General features: G+C 41.4%; 1 protein-coding gene across 3 annotated transcripts in view; it reads left to right on the forward strand.

The window, feature by feature from the left end:
• kcnip4a (potassium voltage-gated channel interacting protein 4a) overlaps window positions 1-27,521 on the forward strand; it is a 915,543-nt gene that overhangs the window by 839,387 nt on the left and 48,635 nt on the right. For all 3 annotated transcript variants that reach the window (XM_051928636.1, XM_028801760.2, XM_051928635.1), the window contains exons 3-4: window positions 5,432-5,501; window positions 23,460-23,530. In XM_051928636.1, coding sequence (XP_051784596.1) covers window positions 5,432-5,501; window positions 23,460-23,530 — 141 coding nt within the window. The remainder of the gene's footprint in view (window positions 1-5,431; window positions 5,502-23,459; window positions 23,531-27,521) is intronic.

Raw genomic sequence — 27,521 nt, forward strand, 5'->3', positions numbered from 1 at the left:
ATCCATTTCTAAAATACCCACACATACACAAATTTGTATCCAGATAATTTCTAAGAAGTTGTACAAAATCAGTCAGTATATCATTTTAGTTAGATTAAATTCAGAATGTCATCAATGCAAAGGCTTGTTGCTAAACAACACAACAGAGATTCAACAATATTTATGAAAGTACACATTCTAGTCAAAATAATGTAATTATCTAATGATTAAATAAGGCAAATCATATAGATATAGTCAAAACTTAGCTAAATAAGTTAATGAAGTGTGGTCAATATGAAAATGTACCAAGTAGTTATCAAACTATAATGTTTGTAACCCCAGTTGGATGATTAAGTGTGTATTTTGTATTATAGTTTTAATCTGGCTATTCACCCCTTCTGTTTTTTTAAATTAATACTGTTTTAGTAAAACAGGACAGTTATGCTTTTTCCTAGAGTCTGCACCTGTCATTTTGAACAGCAAATGTGCAGGTAAACCTGAACTTTTCTGAAACAGTAAAAAATGTAAAGTATATTTAATTAAGAGATACTATAGTAAATAAAGTAAAACTCACTGAGCTCTGACCATACCACAGGAAATGCATAATTTCAGAAGATTTATCTAAAAGAGGCAAGATATGACACTGAAAACAAATATCAGTGCAGTATGTAAAATGGAAAGCATTAAAGAAGTGTGTTCAAAAGAGCAAGTATTTGTTTCTTTTTCTTCATTCTGCCAGTCACAAAAACTTGAAGTGATTCAGCGGGACAGCAGCTTGGATACTTAACACCTACCTTTTTATCCCAAGTAAGCTAGCAAAAAGAGAGGGAGAGAGAACAACTGTATTATTTATTTGGCAACAGACCAGGGGCCTCATGTATAAACGGTGCGTACGCACAGAAATGTTGCGTAAGAACATTTCCACGTTCAAATTGTGATGTATAAAACCTAAATTTGGCGTAAAGCCACGCACATTTCCATGGTACCTCGTACCCTGTCGTACGCAAGTTCTCCACTCGGTTTTGCAGACTAGCGGCACCCAGCGTCAAAGCAGTGCTACTGTTCCTGTGTGGTTTATCTTTCTTTTTCAGATCCACATCCCTGATGCGGCTTTATAAATACACTGAAATTAACCGCATATTGTTTATTAGTTTAATGAATATGATTGTAATTAACCTGTAACAATATAATGGTCCACAGAATGGTCAAACTATTCTAAATACAATAGCTGCTTTAGTGTTGTTACTCTCACTGCACCTTCTTCTTCTTCTTTCAGCTGCTCCCATTATGGGTTTCCACATCGGAGCATCTTTTTCCATATTACTCTCACTGCACCACTCAGAGTATTTATATCACTGTATCTGAGTGTGAATCACAGATCTACAGCAGCTGATCGGAAAGAGAATTATCGGTATACAGCATCAAGCACACACTGCCTCAGCCATGCTGTCTATTAAACTGCTCTCATATGACAAACGCTTCAGAGCCTTTCCTGTACGGACCTCGTAGTTCAGAAACAGTTTCATCCGAAGAATTATACACATACTCGATCAGTCCATCAAGTGCTCCTTGTAGAACTGTTTGTACTTGCAATTTACAGTGAGGTAATTGTACTTATGATGCAGTTAAAATATTGCACAACCTGAACCACTTTATAAAGCGCGTATTTACATATGATGACGATATCATTTTTAAGATGAAATGCAGCAAAACATATTTATTATATTATACAGATAAAACTTTAACTTTAACTACACGGTGCCGCAGCGCTAGCAAGAAGCTTGAGCTTCCGTTCATGGATTGTTCCTGCCTCGCACTGTATTCTTGCTGTGGCTGGTGTGACACTGGAAGGATAGATGGATAGAATAACTAAACATTAGGAAGATATTTCAATGTTTCTTAAAAGTTTTGAAGAATCGGCATTCAAAGCTTACAGATGGCTTAACGTCTATTACATAGTTGATTGTGTGGCGATTGGGTATTTGGAGAAAGAAAAGTAAGGACAGGAATTTGTGATTAGTACGTTTGAAAAAGACAATACTTCTGTAATAAAGCATTTCATCAAAGGTCGCGCATGGCGCAGCAAGCATCTTGTGTAAGACATGAACAATCACTGCGCCATCGTGTTCCCATGTTTAATAACATGCTTTAACTCCTATCATCATGAAAATGATATCACATATACTTCTCAGTATTTTAATTATTCAGAGAGCTGTAATATTACGAATGTAATGGATTCTGTGTCCTGTCTGAGGAAGAGCATGTAGTGATTCAGGCACATAGAGCACATAGAAGATCAAATACAAAACAAAGCATTTAACGTGCTACTTTAGTACGATGGGATTTGAGAAACAAGTAAATTAAACGATTTTAAGATGAAGTTTATGATGTTCTACTTTAATCACGTAGTTTATTTTGTCATTAAAGTGCAAATTTCGAGATTAAAGTTGACATTTCGTGCTTTTTTCACAGTGTGCCTTTTTTTCCCACTGTACCCTAATATGCTTTCATATGACACTCAGACGGTGGGCTACGACTCGCCTTTTCACGGCGACTTTGATATGTGACAACTTCTTTTTTATTTCGGGCACTGTGCAACTTTGTGAACTTGAGCTTTCGAGTTTCTCCGACACACTATGTCATTCGATCAACTTCCTTTTGTTGTTTATACCACTGTTTAAACCAACAAATAGTACGTTTTTCTTTGCCTCCACTTGGTATTCGCTGAAATTCTTCTGTTTTTCCTTGTAGTTTTGCCATTGCCTTTTCACAGAACACTGCGCTTAAGGGCTATTTATATTGATTTGCATATTCAAGTGGCAAAATTCTGGGAGGAGTTGGGGTGGGGCAGCAGGTGCATGTACGTGCATTAATTTCCATGCTGACCGGGATTTATGTAGCGGAAGAACGTGGAAGTTGGCGAACACACAGATTTATGCATCTGGATTTTTTTGTGCGTAAGTACATTTCCGCTTTTTGCTTATGTCATGTTATAGTGCGAATTCTACGCACGGCGTTATGCATGAGGCCCCAGGAGATGCACATGTCTTAATAGCAAATCACAATATCTTGAGAAACCCATTTATGTTTTTTGTTTCTTTGTTATGCACATGTCTTAACAAACAAACAAACTAAAAACATAAATGGGTTTCTCAAGACATTGTGATTTACTATAAAAAACAGAGGGCTTAATCATTTTTGTCCTAGGACATGAATTACAAGGACTTGTTTATAAGAGCACTATTTTTCAACTAGATCAAAACAGTAAGAAAGAAAATTGGGTCGAGACAAGAAAGCTATGAACTTAAGCCAGTAAACCACATTTGTTCAGAGGTCAAATCTGTAAACTTGGACAAGGTGCTACTGGTGCTGGGCTAGAATTTATAAGTGAGTCTTCTTGACATCAATCATGGTACCTCTTGGGAGGTGGTCTTTAGCAACCAGAAAGGTCTCTTAGCAACTCATTATCTATCCACAAAGATTCTAATATGGAAGTGTGACACCCTCAAAAATTTAAATCATATTCGGACAAGGATATTAAATTACAACACAAGCATGAAAACAGAGCTTGATGATTCAGCTTTCAAAATGTTAGTTTCATGAAATGAAAAAAAATATCTAAAAGAAACAAAAAAAATTCAAGTGGGCCAAAATGGATTCTCTACTTCTTAATATTCTTCATCTTCTTGTTTCCCCCTGCTGTTATTCTTTTGCTAGGTGTCAGTTTCCTTCATAAGACTCCTCAATCATTGCCTATGCTCAACATTCCTCCACCCTAAATCGCCCCTCTCTCATTTCTCTGCCCACACAGTTTCCCAACTGAACCTGTGCTTGTGATAGGTCTTCTCCAGATTCTATGAATCATCCCCTCTCTTTTCTGTTTACCACATGTCCATACCAACAGAATCATCCATAGTTGTTAATCTGTTGTTCACTGTGCTATAGGCAATCATAGATATCTGCTATACCCTTATAATGACATACTCAATACATTCCTGATTATCATTTTAGCAGAAGGCGATGATGAGTCGCATGCTGGTGAGACATGCAAACAAGATTTTTAATGTACTCTGTACACATGATGATACTACTACTAAAATGAGATAAACTAGACTGAGCTGCAACTAGTATTAGTAGTAGCAAGCATTTCAGTCTAGCTTCTCTCATTTTTTCATCTCAGTGGTCTTTAACACACCTTCCCATCTTTTAACATATTCATTCCTCAATACAGTATATTCCTCAATGAGACACCAAAAGCATACCACAGAATTCCCATTTCATTTCTTTCATGTTTATATTTCTTTTTCTCTATCACCCATATCTGTGCACCATGCCCTTTTCTAATGTTTTATCTTTCTCCTTATCCTGCTTCGGGATCATTTTCAACAAATACCATCCCAAGCCTTTCCTGTTTAGGGTTTGTATTTAGTCATGTTTACACAAGAAAACAATTGCATCTACTATTGATAGAAAAGTGTTGAAGAATTGAAGGAGAAAATACTGAAATGTAAAACTAGTTTGGAAGCCAAAAACCTCAAGGTAATTTCAGGAAAGATCAAGGAGAGAGATGCATACAAAGAGACTGAAACCTTGGAAAAGCAGTTTGTTAACTGTTCTGCATGCACAGTAGATGTGATGGCTAGAACTCAAGGTTTGCTGGAAGTGGGTATTTAAAAGATGTAATGATATGAATGGCAGTCAGCAGGCAAAGAATATAACCTTTGTTTGTAGTTAAGTATGTGAAAGGGGTGTGGAAAAATTAGGGACGTTTTGTTGCTTCTGCTACTGAGTGCAGATGAAGATATGAGCACAACAGTGATACCAAGGGGGAAAGAAATTCCAGGAGCTGTATGAGGAGTAGTATAGTCAAACAAAATAAGAATGACCAATTAGACCGGACCATGAAACAAAGCTGGAAAGAACAGTGATGAGAATGATCAGGTTAAATATGTGGAATGTTACAGTTTTAGAGAAAGACCATTGTCTGGTTAAGAGGGGTGCTTGATGTGGAGGAAGTTGGTGTTAGACTGAGGAGAAGCAGATTAAGGAGGTTTGAGCATGTGGAGCAAAAGGCAAAGAATGATGGGGTAAAGAGTGTGCTCCATGATGGAATTGGTGGAAATAATGGTCAAAGAAGATGTGATCAAAGGTTGTGTTAGATGATATAAAAAGAATAAGTCTCGCCACAAAGGATGCCCAGCATCAAGGAGAATGAAGGAAAAAGAATTTGAAAGCAATTGGTTAAACTTGGTAAACCTGGAATATAGCCATAAAACTGATGATAATGATGGCAATGATGATAATTCTTTAAAATGTGTTTTTTATACTTCCTGCTGATATGCTTCATAAACTAGTCATGAAAGAACATTATTCATATTGTAAAAGTTGGAGTTGTTTGGTTCTTCCTAAGTAATGATTATTTGTCCCCATTTTTATATATTTGTGACTCTAGGAATGTCCAAGTGGGATTGTCAATGAAGAAACATTCAAAGAGATATACTCACAGTTCTTTCCACAAGGAGGTGAGCTTTTTTTCAGTATTTCACTTGCTTAGATTGGAAGTACATACAGCATGCTCTTCTTACCTGACTTTTGCTAAAATGTTTCTTGAGTTGTATTAAGGTTTTCTCAGATCCAATCATTGAAAAGTGACCCCTCCTCTCCAACCAAAACTGAGATCAGTTTTATTTGCTAAAGTATATTGCTATAGCTGGTAGCAATCAGAAACATTTTAAGATCAGATAGGACCAGTGACCCCACTCCTCCAAACACACACTGCTAAATGATGGAATCTTGTGTCAAAATCTAAAGCTCTCCCTCAGCGTTATATTCTCTTTTGGCTAACTTTGGCTAAGACTATGCGGAAGAGAAAATTGTATTGGTGAAACATGATGACATTATCACTCACACAAGTATGTGTACCTTACATAAACTGTCTTTTAATAAGTCACTCTTATTGGATTGCCTAAGAACAGTAATATGCGTAGAAATTCTTCCAAACCTTACACAGATAAGCTAAAATTTCATAGAAAATAATAAACATTAGCTTATTTTGAATGCAAAAAACTGACTTAAAAATTGTTTATCTAAATAATTTCCAGGGTTACATAAACATGTAATTTGTGGCTGTTTAACATTGTTATTGAACTGTACAACTCTCACGTTTGTTTCTGTGGGCAATATCAAAACCCTCTAATAGATAAGAGCAGCACATACCTTAGAGTAGAGGTAGGTAACATCAGTCCTGGAGTGCACACAGGCTGTGGGTTTTTGTATCAGCCAGGTTTCTTATATCACTTAATAAGGTGGCTTAGTTTTGCTTCCTTTCTGCCATGTCTCAACTTAATAGAAATGTGCATGTTTGTTCTGCTGAAAACTGACAGCATTTTCTAAGTAAGAATGAATTAATTTTTTTAACAACGAACTCTGACGACGCTTGGATGTAAACAATAGCACATTAGCTGGACAACTACTGACTACTTTGTTATTAGTAAATCTTTTTCAGCCAGTTCCTGTCTAAGACAAAAAAATATAACTTTGAATATTAGCATAAGAGTGAGCCAAAATTAATCAAGCCTTATTTGGAAAATTGATAGATTACTGCATACCAGGAGATGAGAAAGAGTTTTCAAAATCTTAATAGAGAAACAAAACTCAAACTGTAGGTTATTTTGGACTGTTTAGTGTGAGAAGTGAAGCAACCTGTCTAATGAAAACAAAAAAAAAAAGTCCTTTCTTCAACCAAAAGCCTTTTTCTGTTGTTAATTAACACTTCTTCTTTAACTAAAAGCTCACCTCAGTTTTAAGTCTGGCATTCCAGGGTCAGCATTGACTTACCCACACCATTAAGCACAATTTATAGGGCTGGGAGCTATTTAGTAGATGGGCTTCTTATTTCAACCTTATGCATCTTTTGAACCCTTGACACTCTACAAAGTACAAAAGCTTATTTTTTAAAAGTCACCAATAACTCCCAACACACCTAGTTGAAGCTTTACACATGAAAGACATATTTAGATTTTTTACAGTACCTGCTTTCAATGTTTCAGGCTGATGTAGACTTTTAACAGACTGTCACAAACTCGAACAAGAGCCATAACAAGGTTTGGGGCAGCCACCCATATATTGTTTTCCTGGCTGCAAAAGTGATAGCAGTAATGTGCACAAACCAGAGTCCAAAACAGAACTGAGGGGACAGGGGAAAGGTGGAGGCTTTTAAAGGTTAGTATAGGAAGTGACGTCATAGGGGTTGGGATCAGAAGGGTCTTCAACCATAGGCTCGGGCCCGGAAATTACATCAAAGGGGCCGGAACTGGAAAGGTCTTCATCCATAGGTTCGGACCCGGAAGTGACGTCAGCAGGACCAGGCGGAAATTCCCATGAAAAAGCGAGAAAAAGAATCAGTGCACTCTGCCACATCCCGGTCTGATTCAGAATTGCCCTCATTCAAGCCCTTTATCTGCCTCCCATGCATACGTGTGTGACAAGACTTAAACAAATGTTATGACCTGTTTTTCTTTAACACATTTTATCCCAGCATGCTTTACAAATACACTAGAATGGTTTTGTGTTTCAATAATTTAAGGTTTAGGAAGTGATTTATTCCGGGACATGAGTAAGTCCATGGTGAGGAGGGAATCACCAGCTGAGTAATTTACATTCCAAAGCCACACTCCTTAATTATATTCACAGTATACTGCAATTATTGCAAAACTTTAAATATCAGTTTTAATATTGTTCAGTTGGTGACATTTTGTAAGATTTCCCATGGTAAGGGGGCTCATTTGTGCGTTGACTGCACAACAGATACTCTAGATGTTTACACAAGTTTTAGAAAGAGAGCCTAATACCCATAATTTCATAAAATAATAGTCTGTTTGAAAAATAATTACTAATCTGTAAATAAAGCTATCCAATTGTTTCCTTTTCACAAAAATATTAAATAAAGCAGGAAGACCGGAACTGGGATGGTACTCAAACACCTCTTGTAAGCCATCCATCCACGTGTGTGCAGATGTAAGCCATCATGTAGTAAACTGGAATTAACATTTTCACAATCTCTGTGTTAATGATAAGTTACATTATATTTACAAAGTATATTTTTTAATCCAGGGAGGTTGTCGGTAGATCTATCATCTCAAAGATATAGCATTTTGGATTAGCAGACATTGCACGTGTAGAGCTGGCACATTCTTCCCACTACTGCTTGGGGTTTCCTCAGGAAATGTCCATTTTCTTCCCACTTCTTCACACAACCAGTTCCAGATTGACTCTGTGTGGGTCTGGTTGCATGCAAGTAGGCCCTGAGATGGACCAGCTCCCAGTCCAGGGCTGTCTGTCACTTAGCTCCCAATGTATTCGGAATAGGCATTGAAAACCCCATGACCCCGAATTCAGTTGTGTTTGAGAATATGCATTTTGTAATGTTATGTTATAGTTTACAAGTATAGCCTTTTTAAATAATTAGAAAAGAAAATTCATGCACTTAATAACTCTTACATTTTCTTTTAACATGTTTCAACACATTTCTCTGGCACATACAGTATATATATTGAGAAAAGTAATTTCATTTTGTTTAGTCATATACAACTAGATTTCATGTTTTACCTGAATAATAATTTATTTTCAGTCTCTTTTTGGATTGAGTTTCATGGTAACACGGTGGTAAGCAATGCTACTTAACACTTCTATAGTTCAAGGTTTGAATCTTGAGCCTGATTACTGTCTGTGTACAATCAGCTTATCCTCCATGTCTCAACGTGGGTTTTTCTCCAGGTCCTGTAGTTTTTCCTCTCTATCTTTAGAGTAACTGGTGACTCTAAACTGGCCCAGTGTTGGGGTGCTTTTATGTGTGCAAGTTGGGCTTGTGATGGACAATTACCTTGTCCAGGATCACCTTGTGCCTGATGATAATGAGTTAGGCTTTGTCTCATAACTCTGAATGGGATTGAACATTAATAGCATAGGACAACAAAAATTTTGTTTCCTGTATCTTATGGATTTTAAACTGCTGATTTCCTATCATATTATAAGTATGCATATACAGTATAACAACTATAACTGTAATGATCTAAAAGTAATGGCACTGCTCCTAGAAATGCAGCTCGGATATATAAATACTATCATTTCATTTGTGAACGTGACAGCCATGCTAAAGAGCTTCATTACATTAAAAAGAACTTGCCAACGTTCAGCACATAAGCCACTTGTCGAATCCATCCATCCATCTTCTTCCGCTTATCCGAGGTCGGGTCATGGGGGCAGCAGCTTGAGCAGAGATACCCAGACTTCTCTCTCCCTGGCCACTTCTTCTAGCTCTTCCGGGAGAATCGTGAGGCATTCCCAGGCCAGCCGGGAGACATAGTCCCTCCAGTGTGTCCTGAGTCTTCCCCGGGGCCTCCTCCCGGTTGGATGTGCCTGGAACACCTCACCAGGGAGGCGTCCAGGAGGCATCCTGATCAGATGCCCGAGCCACCTCATCTGACTCCTCTCGATGCGGAGGAGCAGCGGCTCTACTCTGAGCCCCTCCCTGATGACTGAGCTTCTCACCCTATCTTTAAGGGAGAGCCCAGACACCCTGCGGAGGAAACTCATTTCAGCTGCTTGTATTCGCAATCTCGTTCTTTCGGTCACTACCCATAGCTCATGACCATAGGTGAGGGTAGGAACATAGATCGACTGGTAAATTGAGAGCTTTGCCTTACGGCTCAGCTCCTTTTTCACCATCACAGACCGATGCAGAGCCCACATCACTGCGGTCGCCGCACCGATCCGCCTGTTGATCTCACTCTCCATTCGTCCCTCACTCGTGAACAAAATCCAGAGATACTTGAACTCCTCCACTTGAGGCAGGATCTTGCTCCCAACCCTGAGAGGGCACTCCACCCTTTTCCGGCTGAGGACCATGGTCTCGGATTTGGAGGTGCTAATTCCCATCCCAGCCGCTTCACACTCAGCCGCGAACCGATCCAGAGAGAGCTGAAGATCACGGCCTGAAAAAGAAAACAGGACAACATCATCTGCAAAAAGCAGTGACTCAATCCTGAGTCCACCAAACCGGACCCCCTCAACACCCTGGCTGCGCCTAGAAATTCTGTCCATAAAAGTTATGAACAGAATCGGTGACAAAGGACAGCCCTGGCGGAGTCCAACTCTCACTGGAAACGGGTTCAACTTACTGCCGGCAATGCGGACCAAGCTCTGACACCGGTTGTACAAGGACCGAACAGCCCTTATCAGGGGGTCCAGTACACCATACTCCCGGAACACCCCCCACAGGATTCCCTGAGGGACACGGTCGAACGCCTTTTCCAAGTCCACAAAACACATGTAGACTGGTTGGGCGAACTCCCATGCATCCTCCAGGACCCTGCTAAGGGTGTAGAGCTGGTCCACTGTTCCGCGACCAGGACGAAAACCACACTGTTCCTCCTGAATCCGAGGTTCGACTATCCGACTGACCCTCCTCTCCAGAACCCTCGAATAGACTTTTCCAGTGAGGCTGAGGAGTGTGATCCCTCTGTAGTTGGAACACACCCTCCGGTCCCCCTTCTTAAAGAGGGGGACCACCACCCCGGTCTGCCAATCCAGAGGCACTGTCCCTGATGTCCATGCGATGTTGCAGAGACGTGTCAACCAAGACAGCCCTACAACATCCAGAGCCTTGAGGAACTCCGGCCGTATCTCATCCACCCCCGGGGCCCTGCCACCAAGGAGTTTTTTGACCACCTCGGTGACCTCAGTCCCAGAGAAGGGGGAGCCCACCTCCGAGTCCCCAGGCTCTGCTTCCTCATTGGAAGGCATGTTAGTAGGATTGAGGAGGTCTTCGACGTACTCCCCCCACCGACCCACAACGTCCCGAGTCGAGGTCAGCAGCGCACCATCCCCACCATATACAGTGTTGACACTGTACTGCTTCCCCCTCCTGAGACGCCGGACGGTGGACCAAAATCTCCTCGAAGCCGTCCGAAAGCTCTTTCTCCATGGCCTCCCCAAGCTCCTCCCATGCCCGAGTTTTTGCCTCAGCAACTGCCGAAGCCGCATTCCGCTTGGCCTGCCAGTACCTATTAGCTGCCTCCAGAGTCCCACAGGACAAAAAGTTGTCCACCAACGGGTTCGGGGATTGCCGCCACGACAGGCACCGACCACCTTACGGCCACAACTCCGGTCAGCCACCTCAACAATAGAGGCATGGAACATGGCCCATTCGGACTCAATGTCCCCCACCTCCCTCGGGACGTGGTCAAAGTTGAAGCTACTTCTGACAGGGGGCTCTGCCAAACGTTCCCAGCAGACCCTCACAACACGTTTGAGCCTACCAGGCCTGACCAGTATCCTCCCCCACCATCGAAGCCAACTCACCATCAGGTGGTGATCAGTTGACAGCTCCGCCCCTCTCTTCACCCGAGTGTCCAAGACATGTGGCCTCAAGTCCGACGACACGACCACAAAGTCGATCATTGAACTGAGGCCTAGGGTGTCCTGGTGCCAAGTGCACATATGAACACCCCTATGCTTGAACATGGTGTTTGTTATGGACAATCCGTGACGAGCACAGAAGTCCAATAACAAAACGCCACTCGGGTTCAGATCGGGAGGGCCATTTCTCCCAATCACGCCCTTCCAGGTCTCACTGTCATTGCCCACGTGAGCATTGAAGTTTCCCAGCAGTACGAGGGAGTCCCCAGAAGGTATGCCCTCTAGCACTCCCTCCAGGGACTCCAAAAAGGGTGGGTACTCCGAACTGCTGTTCGGTGCATACGCACAAACAACAGTTAGGACCTGTCCCCCCACCCGAAGGCGGAGGGAGGCTACCCTCTCGTCCACCGGGGTAAACCCCAATGTACAGGCTCCAAGTCGGGGGGCAATAAGTATGCCCACACCCACTCGGCGCCTCTCACTGGGGGCAACTCCAGAGTGGTACAGAGGCCAACCCCTCTCAAGGAGATTGGTTCTAGAGTCCAAGCTGTGCGTCGAGGTGAGCCCGACTATATCTAGCCGGAACATCTCAACCTCGCGCACCAGCTCAGGCTCCTTCCCCTTCAGAGAGGTGACATTCCACGTCCCAAGAGCCAGCCTCTGTAGCCGAGGATCGGACCGCCAAGGTCCCCGCCTTCGGCCACCACCCAATTCACAGTGCATCCGACCTCCTTGGACCCTCCCATAGGTGGTGAGCCCATGGGAAGGGGGACCCATGTTGCGTCTTCGGGCTGTGCCCGGCCGAGCCCCATGGGTGCAAGCCCGGCCACCAGGAGCTCGCCATCGAGCCCCACCTCCAAACCTGGCTCCAGAGGGGGCCCCGGTGACCCGCGTCCGGGCGAGGGAAAACGCCGTCCAAATTTTGTATTCATCATAGGAGGTTATGTTGAACCGCACTTTGTCTCATCCCTCACCTAGGACCAGTTTGCCCTGGGTGGCCCTACCAGGGGCATAAAGCCCCGGACAACAGAGCTCCTAGGATTATTGGGACACACAAACCCCTCCACCACGATAAGGTGGCGGTTCGAGGAGGGGCACTTGTCGATTCAACAAAGATATTTTTAGCTCCACTTCATATAAAACTTGGACCGATGATAATCTTTGTAAACTGATGAACAAAGAAAGTAAAGGATTTCAATATTTGAGTCATGATTCCACAAATAACTGATGCCAAGATTAAGGAAGGCATTTAGTTGGCCCACAAATCACACATCTTATCAATGAAAAGAGTTTGAAGATCTCTTAATAGAGTGAAAGGAAATCTCATGGAAGGCATTCAAGGATGAAGTTGAAAATGTTCTTGGCAACTACAGAGCACCAAGCTAAGCCCAGCAGGTTGATGACATGTTTCATACATATGAAGTGGAACATGCTAGTAAAGATTAATTTTCTGCATTCATACTTGGACTTCTTCCCTGCTGATCTTACAGCAGGCACTAATGAACATGGTGAAAGGATTCACCAGGACATTGCAATGATGGAAAAATGGAATCAGGTCAAGTGGAATCCATCAGTGCTGGTCGACTTGTGATGGACACTGATGAGAAGCATCATATGCTGAATTCAAATGAAAATCAGTAGCAAAAAATGTGTAAGTTTAACTAAATATCAGAATATCTTTATTGTCATTGTAACAAATACAATGAAATTAGGTGCAGTCCCTGCGGTGTCAAAATATGAATAAAATATAATGTAAAAAAAGGATAAGAAGACATAAGTTAGAACACAAACATTCAACATAAGACCTTAATTACACATGAAACACTATTGCACAAGATGTCTTCTATTGCGCTGCTACATTGGAGGTGATTAGGTGGCATTCAGTGCCCTAATAGCAACAGGGTAGAAACTGTTATTCAGTCTGTTAGTCTTTGTTTTGATGCTCCTAAATCTTTTGCCTGATGGTAACAGTTGGAACATGTCATGAGCGGGGTGTGAGGAGTCTTTTAAGATATTTTCTGCCTTCCTGAGGCAGCGAGAGCTGTGCAGTTCATCCAGAGAGGGTAAAGAGCAGCCGATGATCTGCTGGGCAGTCTTTACGATCCGCTGAAGTGTTTTCCTTTGCGCTGTTGTGCAGCTGGAAAACCACATGCAGAGGCAGTAGCACAGGATACTCTCAATAGAGCAGCAATAGAAAGACATCAGAACTTTTTTGGGGATGTTATTTTATCCTGAGGACTCTCAGGAAATAAAGTATCTGCTGTGCCTTCTTCGCCCGCCCTTTCTTGTGTTCAGGAGCAGGTTGTTGTCAGTGCACCATGTTGTCAGCCACTCCACTTCGTCCCTGTAGGTGGATTCATCCTCCCCAGAGATGACCCCCCACCACAGTGGTGTCATCTGCAAATCTGACGATGGTGTTGCTGTGGTGGGCAGGGGCGCAGTCATGTGTGTACAGCGTGAAGAGCAGGGGGCTCAACACACACCCCTGAGGAGAGCCAGTGCTGATGCTGATGGCCGAGGAGATGTGAGGGCCCACCCTAACCCTTTGTGTGCAGTCTGTCAGGAAGTCTTTAATCCATATACAGGTGGAATATGGGAGTCTCAGGGCTAGCAGCTTGCACACTAATCTGTGAGGGAGGATGGTGTTAAAAGCAGAGCTAAAATCAATAAAGAGGAGATGTGCATAGCTCCCCTGGTGCTCCAGATGGGACAGGGTAGCATGGAGAGCAGCAGCAACAGTGTCCTCAGTAGACCTGTTAGCCCTGTAAGCAAATTGGTGTGCATCAAAGGTAGGAGGGATCCATATTACTAACCGAGATTGCTAAACCGGATGATGGACGCAGGCACATCCGGCAATGGGCCGTAGCTGCAAAAAGACGTACTGCGCAGGCGCAAAAAGAGTCCGCGAGAGTCGGCTGAGGAGCCGAGAAAGGCGGACAAAAGAGGGCGAGAGAGGCGGATGAGGAGAAAGGCGGACAAAAGAGGGCGAGAGAGGCGGATGAGGGTCCACGAGAGGCGCAGGCACAAAAAGAGTCCGCAAGAGTCGGAGAAAGGCGGACAAAAGAGGGCGACAAAGGCGGATGAGGGGCCGCGAGAGGCGGACAAGACTACAGACAAAAGGAGTGAGCACATACAAAAAGGAGTCACAGAAATGAGGCGCAACAAGCACCGAAAAAAGGAAAAGGCACATAAAAAAGTAGTCAAACGCGGGCAAAGCACGAAACACATTGCACACGAAACTAAACACACCAAAAAAAAAGAACAGACGAGCGCACAACAGCAAGGCACGACCACACACCCCCCCACCCTACAGGCACGGGACGGGACACACACCAAGAGGGGGATTCAACAAGCCCATGGAAGACAAAAAAAAAGAACACAAAACCGCCCCTCAGACCCTACAAGCAAGGGACGGGACACACACAGAGGGGGATTCAAACAAGACACAGGAACACAAAAAGAAAGAAGACGCTCGCGCAACAACAATCCCCCCCACACATCCATAAGAAGTGACACCTAAAGCCACATATTCTAAAGTGAACGTCGACACCTTCACACTAGGCAGCATAGGTGTCGGCATAGGTGTCAGCATAGGTGGATGTCCTTTCAATAAAGCACTATTAACCGTTCAACTGCAGAAAAGGATACATATTAACAGTGAGTGCGATCCTCCTTATTACTTATCCATATTTCGCATGCTGAGAAAGAAACAAGTCATGAATACACGGTCACGGGTACAAAACGATTCGGAAAGGATAACGGGAACAAACACACGAACACGAAAGAAACAAGAAAATAGACGGCGGCGCATAAAACGCGCTTCTGAAACACCGGGAGAAAAAATGTCTCGGATCAAAAAACGCAAAGCACAAGTGACACCGTTACAGAGACGTGCCCAAATGGACAGACACAATGAACGTAGACGCATTCAGCGCGCGTGTCAAAGTGCTGCATCGAAAGAAGCACGATTTCAAACCGAAAGAGCTCGCGTATCAGACATACAAAAAAGGGAGCGTAGAGACAGAATAAATGAACGGAGACGTGAACAACGCGCAAATGAACTGACAGAAAAAAAAAAGCAAGACGCGAAAAGCACCAAGCTCAAATGACCGATGATTATCGCATCTGCTACAACCGGAGTAGCAGCAAATCTGTTAATAAATGGTCGTACATGTCACTCAATATTCAAAATACCGGTCCCAATCACAGAGACATCAGTATCCACTATGAACATTCACAGTAGCAATGCCCGAGACATCCGTCTTGCAAAACTGATAATTATTGATGAATGTACAATGGCATCCAGTCACTTACTCAACACCATTGATAAACTTCTACAAACGTTGATGAATAATAATATTCCATTTGGAGGAAAAGTTCTTTTATTAGGAGGAGATTTTAGACAATGCTTGGCTATTGTTCCACATGCCATGCGCTCAGCTATTGTTCAGTCCACCTTAAAATACGCAGACAATTGGCATTGCTTTAAAACAATACAGTTGGTACAAAACATGCGATGTCCAGATCCAGAATATAACAGTTGGCTAATACAACTGGGAAATGGTACACTCACAAATACAGATGGACTTCACCCAGATATTATTTCAATTCCACAATCCTTTATCTCAGACGACTTAGTAAAAGACATATTTGGAACGGCAATCACATTAGACCAAATACCCCTTTTAACACAACGCACTATATTATGTCCAAAAAATATTAATGTTAATCACATTAATAACCAAGTCATTTCATTACTTCCTGGAGAGACACAGATCTTTCTAAGCTCTGACAAAGTTGACTCTGATGACGACAATGAACATATAAATTTCCCCTTAGAATATTTGAACACTATTAACCCAGCCGGATTACCACAACACAACCTTGCCCTTAAAAACGGAACAATAATCATGCTATTAAGAAACCTTAACACAAAACAGGGTTTATGCAATGGCACACGTTTAGTCGTCAACACCATGACACGCAATGTTATTCAAGCAACAGTTCTTACAGGATCACATGCTAACAATACTGTTCTCATTCCTAGAATTGACCTTACAAGTTCTGACCTAGAATTACCTTTTACATTGAAACGGCGACAGTTCCCCATTAAACCTGCATTTGCCATGACCATCAACAAATCACAAGGACAAACCATGGACAAGGTTGGCATCTACCTCTCTGAACCCGTTTTTGGACATGGACAACTTTATGTTGCCTTCTCACGTGTTCGACGTTCATCTGACGTTAGAGTTAAAATTATAAATGATCCATGCCAAGGAAGACTCATTCAAGGACAACACACCATCTTTACTACTAATGTTGTATACAAAGAAATATTCCAATAAAACATTAATATATGCCAAACACTCTATTTGTTATTTCTATGCGCATCATCCAAAGCTGCACACTATTCTATATCTAATTCATACATCTCACTCTTTGTCATGTCCCAACGCCAGGGGTTGGCGAGCGAAGCGAGCAGGGGGCGGAGCCCCCTAGTGAAGGACATAATATGACTCCGGACCAGTCTCTCAAAACACTTCATCAACACCGGGATGAGAGCTACTGGCCGATAGTCATTCAGGCAGGTTATGGGTGATTTTTTTGGTAAAGGGAGTAAGATGGAGGATTTCATACAGGGAAGAACTGAGGCCTGGGACAGTGACAGGTTAAAGATCTTTGTAAAGACCCCAGCCAGCTGCTCTGCACAGCTCCTCAACACACGCCCAGGGACACCGTCGGGACCTGCTGCCTTCCTAGGATTGACAGCCTGGAATGAGCGTCTCACCTCATGTTCCTCCACCCTAAGGGAGGGGGAGACGTTGTGAGTTGCTGCTGCGTGTGTAACAGCCGCCTCTGGTAGTTCCATCTCAAAGCGAGCAAAGAAGTGGTTCAGCTCCTCTGCCATTGAGGCGTCACCTTCAGCAGCTCCATGGCTGGTCCTGTAGTTGGTGAAGTGCTGGACTCCCTGCCAAACCTGCCTGCTGTTATTACTGTCCAGGTGCTCCTCAATCCTTCTCCTGTAGTCCCTCTTAGCCTTTCTGATGCCTCTCTTCAGGTTGGACCGTGTCATGCTGTAGAGAGCCTTGTCACCACACCTAAAGGCAGTGTTCCTTTCCCTTAGCAGCCACTGAACCTCTCTTGTCATCCAGGGCTTCTGGTTTGGATAGACACGGATAAGTTTTTCCACTGTGACATTGTCAATGCAGGTTTTGATGTAGCACAATACACTGTCGGTGTAGAGTTCCAGGTCTGGACTTTCAAAAATGTCCCAGTTAGTCCTGTTGAAGCAGTCCTGCGGCTACAGACAGGCATCATCAGGCCAGGTTGTGATGGATCTTGTGGTGGTAAGAGCAGATTTACGGAGAGGGGTGTACGCAGGAATCATCAGCAGTGACATGTGGTCAGACTGGGCCAGGTATGGAAGCTGTTTAGCTCTGTAGCCCAGCTTGATGTTTGAGTAGACCTTGTCCAGTGTGTTGGCTCCTTTAGTACCACACTTTACGTGCTGGTGGAGTTTGGGGAGCACTGCTTTTAAATCCACTTGATTAAAGTCCCCTGCGATAATGAACACTGCATCAGGGTAATGGCTCTGTTGGCTGCTAATGCTACTGTATAAATGTCTCAGAGCCAAGTTAGCATTAGCAGCTGGTAGTATGTAAACAGCGGTGATCATTACCACATTGAATTCCCACAGTAGTTAGCTATCCACTATCACTGTGTCCATGCACCAGTTATTATTGATGTACACACACACACACACCCACCCTCATCTGCTCTTACCAGAGTCTCTAGTCCTGTCGTAGCGCTGCGATGTATAGCCTGTTAGCTCAATAGCCGAGTCCGGTATGCATGAATGGAGTCAGGTTTCCGTGAACACAAACAAGCAACTGTCATTGATCATGCGGTCTGATGCAACCTGAAGTCTCAGTAAATCCATCTTGTTGACAATAGATCTGGCGTTAGCAAGGAAAAGGCTTGTGAGGCTGTCTCTGTAGTCTAGCTAGCGCGCCGGCCCTGCATCCTCGCTTCTGCTTCCTCTCTCTGCGCCGCTTTTGTCATCGACATCTGGGGTTGGTAATCCACGGGGAGCCAGGTGTCCTGGCTATATCCACCGGAAAGCTATGCGAGTGAATGAATTCCACCGTAACACTCCCCTCACAGCAGACTCCGATCTTAAGAAGATCGTCTCGGTTGTAGTAAAGTGGAACCTCGAGATACGATCACCTCTGTATACGAGAAATTCAAAATACGAGGAAAGTATGAGCGAAAATTTCTGATCTAAATGCGAGCATTGGCTCGCGTAACGAGCCACGAGCCAGGCTGTGGGTATAGCTCTCAGCTTAGCGAGGGGGCGTGGTAGCAGTTGCGAGCCGCGATCTGCGGTGTCTGCGTTTCTCACTTAAGTGCACAGGTGGGAAACTGCCCACATCCATGATTGTTCCTGTGGCTGATGGGCTGCAGCTGCCATGTCCTCCCCGCATATATAGAGAAGCGCGAGCCGGTTAAGGGGGAGAAGAAGAGAGAGAGAGAGAGAGAGAGAGAGAGCGCGAGCGCGAGCAGGCTCGCGTGTAGCTGAACAGGCGAGCCAAACAGCTGAAGCAGGACGGTGTAGAGAAGGTCAGCTGCATTAAGAGTGTCTCGCCTGTTGCAGAGCCCGCAGGTGAGACGCTAACAGAGAAGAAGCACCGGGGATTGTCGTCTGTATTTTAAAGACTGCATCCTTTTGACGTTTTAACCTCGTGTTAAAGGATTGTTATTCTTGTGTATTTTAAACCTCCACTTCACAACTGTTTTAAGGATTATTTATTTAAACATTTATTGAATGCTCTACTGCACTTTGGACACCTGTTTTGATTCTTTTAATAATCAGTTATATTATTTACCAGTGTTATTTATTAAAGGTAGACTACAGTATATATAATTTATCAGTGTTATTTGTTAGGAAAATTGATTTTTATGTTAATATATTTGGGGTGCGGAACGGATTAACTGGATTTCTATTATTTTCAATGGGGAAGTTTGTTCTAGATACGAGAAATTCGCTATACAAGCTCAGTGCTGGAACGAATTAAACTCGTATCTAGAGGTTCCACTGTATATGTTTGCCCAATAGGATATATAACAAACTAAAATCAACACACACACACAACAAAACTCTGAAGGGGAGAGCACCGAGCCACTGAAACTATGTGCGCCGCCATTGTAAATCAAGGTGTCAGCATCATTAATTGATTAAACATGATAAATTCAATAAAAGTTACATAGGAATTTGGAGAGTCATCCTGAAATTATATTTGTGTTCAATCTGAAGTTGATGAACGTAATCACCAAACATTTTCAGGAAACAAAAATTAAAAAATGTAAATGTAAAAATGCCAATGTGATAAATGGATGGCATTTTTTATTTATTAGTTTTTTTTGAAATTGTAAATTGATTTTCCACTGGCCCCAAACACTATATTTTTGATTTTTATCCACAGTTAGTTATGTTATTGAGATGCCTGACTTGCTGGTGTTATATTTAAATAACACATTTCTTAACTGCCTTTGTTCATAAATGCATTGTTTTTCCTTTGTACTAAATACTTATGAATAAAAAAAGAGAGATTCTCTGCACCTCATTTCCCTGGGCAGGACTAAGCCAGTTTCAAATGGTTGGGCACACTAAGAATCACAAGAAAAGTTCAATGCATTTACAACAAATGATATGGCTGCTCATTTAACTTATAGTATACACACTAAAAGGCATATATTAGCAATATATTTGTAATGCTTTGTCATTATTGCCCCATCATTGGTTTTGAAAGCTTCATTGGTGTTTAAGTATTTAAATGAAATGATATTTGTTTCAAACTGAACTTTTAATCATGTACTGAAAGTAAGTTGTGTTACATAATAGTAATTGTGATCATAAAAAACTTCCTTCTGTTCTTCTCTGTCTTTCTTTATACTATAGATATACATGTCTAGATCAGCATGTAAAAAGAATGACGTTTAATTTTCTTTTCACTGACTGAAGTAAGGCTTTGTACATTGTAAATCTATCATAAGTAATAAACAGAAATCTATGAGAAATGTAACTTGATCTTGTAAACTTCAGCCTTCATAACAGCAGTGACACGTAATTTAAGATACAACATTGTGAAATTGCCATGAAGCATAATGTAATTGGTTTTGACAGAATAAATTAAATTTTTTCAACATAAAGGTAGCTCAATTTTATTATGACTTGTTCACTACATAAATACGCATTTGTTCAATGAGCCATAAAATACTTCAGCAATTTCTTTGCTCATTATAAATTCACATTTTTGATCAGTAATAATTCTATTATTCATTTCAGACTGACACTCTTATCCTGTGCCTTAGATTTGTTACATTAGTTCAGATTAAAACACTCTCTCTGTCTCTCCCATAAAAGTTGAATGGTCATTTTGTATGCTCACACAAGCTGGCTAGTTGCCTCACAAATTTTGAAGATATTAGAGCAAACGTTTTGCACCTTGATGCTTTTTCTAACACCAACTTCCTTTTATCTACTTTTACGACACACCAGAAGCATGGATACATCATGCTAACTGCAAGTTATAGGGATAATTTAATTATTAAACACAAATCTAAGTAAGTAATCTATAAGGGACGTTCAAAAAGTTTCCGGACCTTTATATTTTCATTGGAAACGGTGAAGGCAGGCATAGGGCATTAAAAAACTGGTACGATGCTGGGAAAATTGCATTGCAAACAAAGGTGACTATATTGAAAAATGATGTAATTTTTTTTTTAAATTCTTAATAGAGTGTAAAAAAGGTGGGAAACTTTTTGAATGTTCCTCGTAGTACTCAGCGTTAACATGTAACATGCAATATGTATGTCTCTGTTACAGTATATGCCATTTGGTATGGAACTTGTAAAGGCAGTGTTAGTGTTTGTGATGCATCATCTATTGGATTGACAAATGCAACGCATTTTATTACTAAAAGTATTTGTGATGCACCATCTTTGGGAATGACAGAGACATAACAACTGGACAGGCACAAAGACAAACACACATACACCTTTTATTAAGGTGGATAGTACTATACAAATAACCGTTTACTCATTTGGTTTAAATACATTTTCCATGTACATAAACTCCATAGTGTATACTTTATACCTATATACAGTGTATCATCCTCACTTTAAGTCATTGCCTGTTAACAGAATTTCATAAATTGAGGTTTTTGAACATGAAGTTCTTAAAAAAAAAAAAAATTAATAAATAACTGACAGCATTAGACTTGCAACTACAGACAGTTTCTTTTGTGCTATTAATGACATCCAAGATTTTTTTGATGCTTATAAGAGAATGTCAGCTACTGATAAGTTATCCATACTCATGCACTATAACATAGCCAAAGCCAATCTCTACATTGTTGAACTGATTATGCTGTGAGATTACAAGTTCAAAGCGTTGTATGAACAGAACGTCAAGTTGAGATCTCAATGTCAACCACAAACCAGCTGTGCTTCAGCAAGTACAAAGTCAACCTCCTCTTCTTCCCTCTTCATCTTTCTCCACTTCTATGTCTGGTTGATATTTCATAGGTTTTGGCAGAGTTTTTATGGCCAGATGTCTTTCCTGGAGCCAACATCTTCCAAATATGCACATTCTACAGTAGTTTTCACAATAAAAATGTGTATTATTTGTATGGTGATGTACACCAGTACGAGAGAGAGACAACACAGAATCAGCTCCTTCACAGCAATTAACATTATAAGATACTTTATAATAACAATGTAAAAGACTCATTGCTGTTATAGGTTATGAATAACTACATGGCCTTTTGTTTATGTTTCAAGGGCATCTATATGATTCAGACCAAAGTAAACTTTTTTAATACAACTTTCTGCAGCTGGTATTTGGAACATGGCTTGTATTTCTGAAATACAGCGGTTATACAGTATCCTACCATTCAACAATGTTTTATAAATGATTGGTACCCTGAATCTGTTTAAATTGTCATACCTGTGGCATTCGGGTGACATGATATTCATTCCTTAAAATGTTAAATTTGCCTTTGGGATCCACATTTTAAGGCTTGTTCCACATTATTTATCAATTTCCCTTTCTTTCAAAGGCCTATTTGTGACTCAGTCTTAAACAGGTGTATTCAAAGAAAATTGATCAAGCAACTTACAAAAGAAGGATTTTTGTCTAATCTCCCTTTAACATGCAATTGCTCCATCCTGGGTATGATGTTACTCTGCATCCAGCCCTCCATGTAGGCCCTCCAACCTGCAGGGAAAAACCTGGGAATTGGTGGCAGAACTGGCACTCCATCCACCATAAAAAACCTCACACTGTTCCACTCCATCTGAACTAGTGTGGTGTTGAGGTGTCATCCGTTACATGGCTGCACTTGGGTCCTAATCTGGGATCCTGAGTTGATTTGTCATGTGGTGGGTGTGGCAATGCGCTGTATCAGCACCTGCTCCTAACCTCTCTCTCTCTCTGTCCCTTTATAAAGCTAAGAAGCAGCAGTGAGGATTACTTTATATTCTAAAAGACACCGGGTAAGAAGTCAGTAGATAGTTCTATAAGGGAAGTGAGTTGGCAAGTTGTTTGTCCAGAATGTTATTTGTCTCATTGCAAACAGATGATGTGAAAATGGATGAGACATTTATCATGAAGGGCTTCAAGTCTATTGCCTATTGGCAGTTAAATTAATGAATGTAAATCGCCCAGTTCCACCATGTGTTTTGTCCCGTGAATGTCTTACAGACCCTGTTTGTGATGTAAATAACGCTCATTTCTAGTGTTGTCCAGAGCCTCCAGCTTGGAATGTGAAAGGCAAAGCTGGACCAAAAACACAAAGAAGACATAATAACTGCTGAGTAAACAATACAGACAAAAAATAATACAAATCAATGGTCTTTTTTAAGTGTTTTTGAACAAAAATGTCTTAAAATGACTAAAATTGTATTGCAGTTAGCAGTTCTATAAAGATGTAAATAAACATGTAGAAATGTGTATTATGCACTAAGTTAACAATTAAAACCTTCTGGTATTGTTTCAGATGCAAGTACATATGCACACTACCTGTTCAATGCATTTGATACAGATCATAATGGCTCCGTGAGTTTTCAGGTAAGTAGGACTTTTCTGATTAGATGTTGAATAGTTATAGAAAACTACCTTGACAAGATAAAATGTGTTTTTAATTTTGTAATTTACTGTACATTCTCAAGAAACGAACTATAAATCCATCCTTCCCTTTTAGTCTTAGAATTCATAATGCTGAAAATAATCCATATTACTAACCGAGAATGCTAAACCGGATGGACGCAGGGACATCCGGCCATGGGCCGTAACCGCAAAAAGACGTACTGCGCAGGCGCACCAAGAAATGAGGCTCCGCGAGAGGCGGCCGCGACCACAGAAAAAAGGAGTGAGCACAGAAAAAAGGAGTCAAAGAAATGAGGCCCCGCGACCACAGAAAAAAGGAGTCAGCACAGAAAAAAGGAGTCAAACGCAGGCGCCGCACAGCACCGCACGAAACCCATTGCACACGAAACTAGCACACAAAAAAAAGAAGGCCCCACCCCCCACAGCCACCGGACGGGACACACACATAGAGGAGGATTCAACAAGCCCCTGGCACACAAAAAGAAAGAAGACGCTCGCGCCCCACCAATCCCCCACCTCATCCACCGAACCCCCCCCGCTAAGACGCCGCAAAAGCACACAGCGCCGCACGAATCCCATTGCACACGAAACGGCACCCACACAAACAGGATGATTTAACAAGCTCCTAACGCACCAAAAAAAAGAAGCCGTGACCGCCACGCCAGGCCCATTAGAGACGAGACATGGCACACGAAACGTTCACAACAACGACGAATCAGACCCACAAACACACTAACATCAATAAGAAGTGACACCCAAAGCCCCATTTCTAAAGGAACCGTACATATTAAACATACGTCATCTCAACACCTTCACACTGGGCAGCATAGGTGGATCTCCTTACAATAAAGCACTATTAACCGTTCAACTGCAGAAAAGGCTCCATATTAACAGTGAGTGCGATCCTCATTATTACTTATCCATATTTCGCATGCTGAGGAACAAACAAGTCATGAATACACGCTCACGGGTACAAAACGATTCGGGCTCGGATAATGGGACCAAACACACGAACCCGCATGAAACAACAAAATACACGGCGGCGCATCTGCATTACATCCTACAATAGTTCATTTGATTTTGCATCTACCGGAGTAAATATTAGGTCACCAAAAGGCAATGACCCATACTGCTTTCGCGTATGTGGACAAATATTACATCGCATTGGAACAGTGCACCCTGAAACAAATCAAGAACGCAAATATGCACAAATCACGTTGGCACCTACAAAGCGCTTCTGAAACCGTGGAAGAAAAAATGTCTCGGCTCCAAAAACACATGTCACTCCTTATTCCAAATACCGGTCCCAATCACAGAAACATCGGTATCCACTATGACAATGCACAGTAACAATGCACGTGACATCCGTCTTGCCACACTATTAATTATAAATGAATGTACAATGGCATCCAGTCACTTACTCAACACCATTGATAAACTTCTACAAACGTTGATGAATAATAATATTCCCTTTGCGGGAAAGGTACTTTTATTAGGAGGAGATTTTAGACAGTGCTTAACTATTACTCCACTTACAATGCGCTCAGCTATTGTTCAATCCACCTTAAAATACGCGGACAATTGGCATTGCGTTGATGAATAATAATATTCCCTTTGGAGTGAAGGTACTTTTATTAGCAGTAGATTTTAGACAGTGCTTACCTATTGCTCCACATTCCATGCGCTCAGCTATTATTCAGTCCACCTTAAAATACGCGACGACGTCATATAAACAACACGAGACCGAACTACAATACATATACAGGCGCGAGCCCTGATTGGTGATAATACGAAGAAACGAACAGTCCGCATATTAACAGTAAGTTTGATCCTACTTATTACTTATCCATATTCCTAACGATAAAGATCAAACAAGTCATCAATTCACGATCACGGATACAAAACTAGACGGCTCGAGTAACGGGACCACAAACACGAACCCGCATCAAAGAAAAAAATTCACCTCGGCGCGCTTCTAAAACCGCGGAACTAAAAATGTTACGCGAACAATTGGCTTTGCTTTCTAAAGATACACTTGGTACAAAACATGCGATTTCCAGATCCAGAATATAACAATTGGTTATTACAACTAGAACATTGTACACTCACCAATACAGATGGACTTCACCCAGATATTATTACAATTCCTCAACCCTTCATCTGCGACGACTTACTTACGGAGATATTTGGAACAGCGGTCTCATTAGACCAAATGCCCCTTTTAACACAACGCACTATATTATGTCCAAAAAATATTAATGTTGATCACATTAATAACCAGGTCATTTCATTACTTCCTGGAGAGGCACGGCTCTTTCTAAGCTCTGACAAACTTGACTCTGATGACGACAATCAACATCTAAATTTCCCCTTAGAATATTTGAACACTATTAACCCAGCCGGATTACCACAACACAGTCTTAACCTTAAAAACGGAACACTAATCATGCTATTAAGAAACCTTAACACTAAACAGGGTTTATACAATGGCACACGTTTAGTCGTCAACACCATGACACACAATGTTATTCAAGCAACAGTTCTTACAGGATCACATGCTAACAATACTGTTCTAATTCCTAGAATTGACCTTACAAGTTCTGACCTAGAATTACCTTTTACATTAAAACGCCGACACTTCCCCATTAAACCTGCATTTGCCATGACCATCAACAAATCACAAGGACAAACCATGGACAAGGTTGGCATCTACCTCTCTGAGCCCATTTTTGGACATGGACAACTTTATGTTGCCTTCTCACGTGTTCGACGTTCATCTGACGTTAAAGTTAAAGTTATAAATGCTCCATGCCAAGAAAGACTCATTCAAGGACAGGACACCATCTTTACTACTAATGTTGTGTACAAAGAAATATTCCAATAAACCATTACTCTGTGCCAAACACTGTATTTTTGGCTTTCTATATGCATCATCCACACCTGCACACTATTCTATATCTAATTCATACATCTCACTCTTTGTCATACCCCAACGCCAGGGGTTGGCGAGCAAAGCGAGCAGGGGGCGGAGCCCCCTAGTGTATCTTATAATTCCAATTATGTGTTCCATTGTATTATATAAAGAACCTTTATTGAAAAATCAATTAAATGTATAAAATGAAAAGTATAGTTTGTAACATGTCATAATAAACCAAAAAAAACAGAATAACTAAACTGGCAAAGAATAAATGTGTTAGTGTTTGAATATAGCAGAACATGAAAAAATTCATCCCATTCCTATTCCGTTGCAGATTAGGTTGATTTGTGGCTCTAAATTGCACACGGGTATGGGTGTGCAAATGGATGGAAATGTGTCGTCTCTTCTAATGCTGTTTCCTGCTTTGTTGCCTGATATTGATATGACAGATTTTTCTTCAATGTAATTTTGCATAAGCAGGTTCACACAGCAGATGAATAAATAAATAATGGCTTAAATTTTAATCTTGAATCACACCTTAAGACTTACATGTTTGGCACACTTCATTTAAAATAAAAAATATTTAATATTTCAGTTTATTGTATTATACTAATTCAAAGTTCTCTCTTATGAAAATTTTCTGATTGATCTAGTTGGATTCTGATAGACAAAAACATTTATTTATATAGCACATTTTCATATAATGTAGCTCAAAGCCCTTTACAAAATGTCAAAGAGAAACTTTAAAGAAAAGAGAAACAAAGAAAAAAAAACAAATCTACATGATAAAAAAACAAATAAATATACAGTAGACGAGTAGCCTCCTAATATACAGTGTCATGATGCAAGTCTCTAAAGATGAGTCCAGTGATAAAGTCAGATGGCCGGGCTGGAGAAAAAAATAAAATATGCAATAAATTGTACACGCAGCATCCATTGTGCATTCTACCTAACAGAAATGTTCTTAACTCAATCCTACTTTGTTTCCAGGCTACAAATGAGAGAATTTGATGAAGTCAGTCTCACGGAGTGCTG

Source organism: Erpetoichthys calabaricus, chromosome 5 (assembly GCF_900747795.2).
Source record: "Erpetoichthys calabaricus chromosome 5, fErpCal1.3, whole genome shotgun sequence".
Taxonomy (NCBI): Eukaryota; Metazoa; Chordata; class Cladistia; order Polypteriformes; family Polypteridae; genus Erpetoichthys; species Erpetoichthys calabaricus.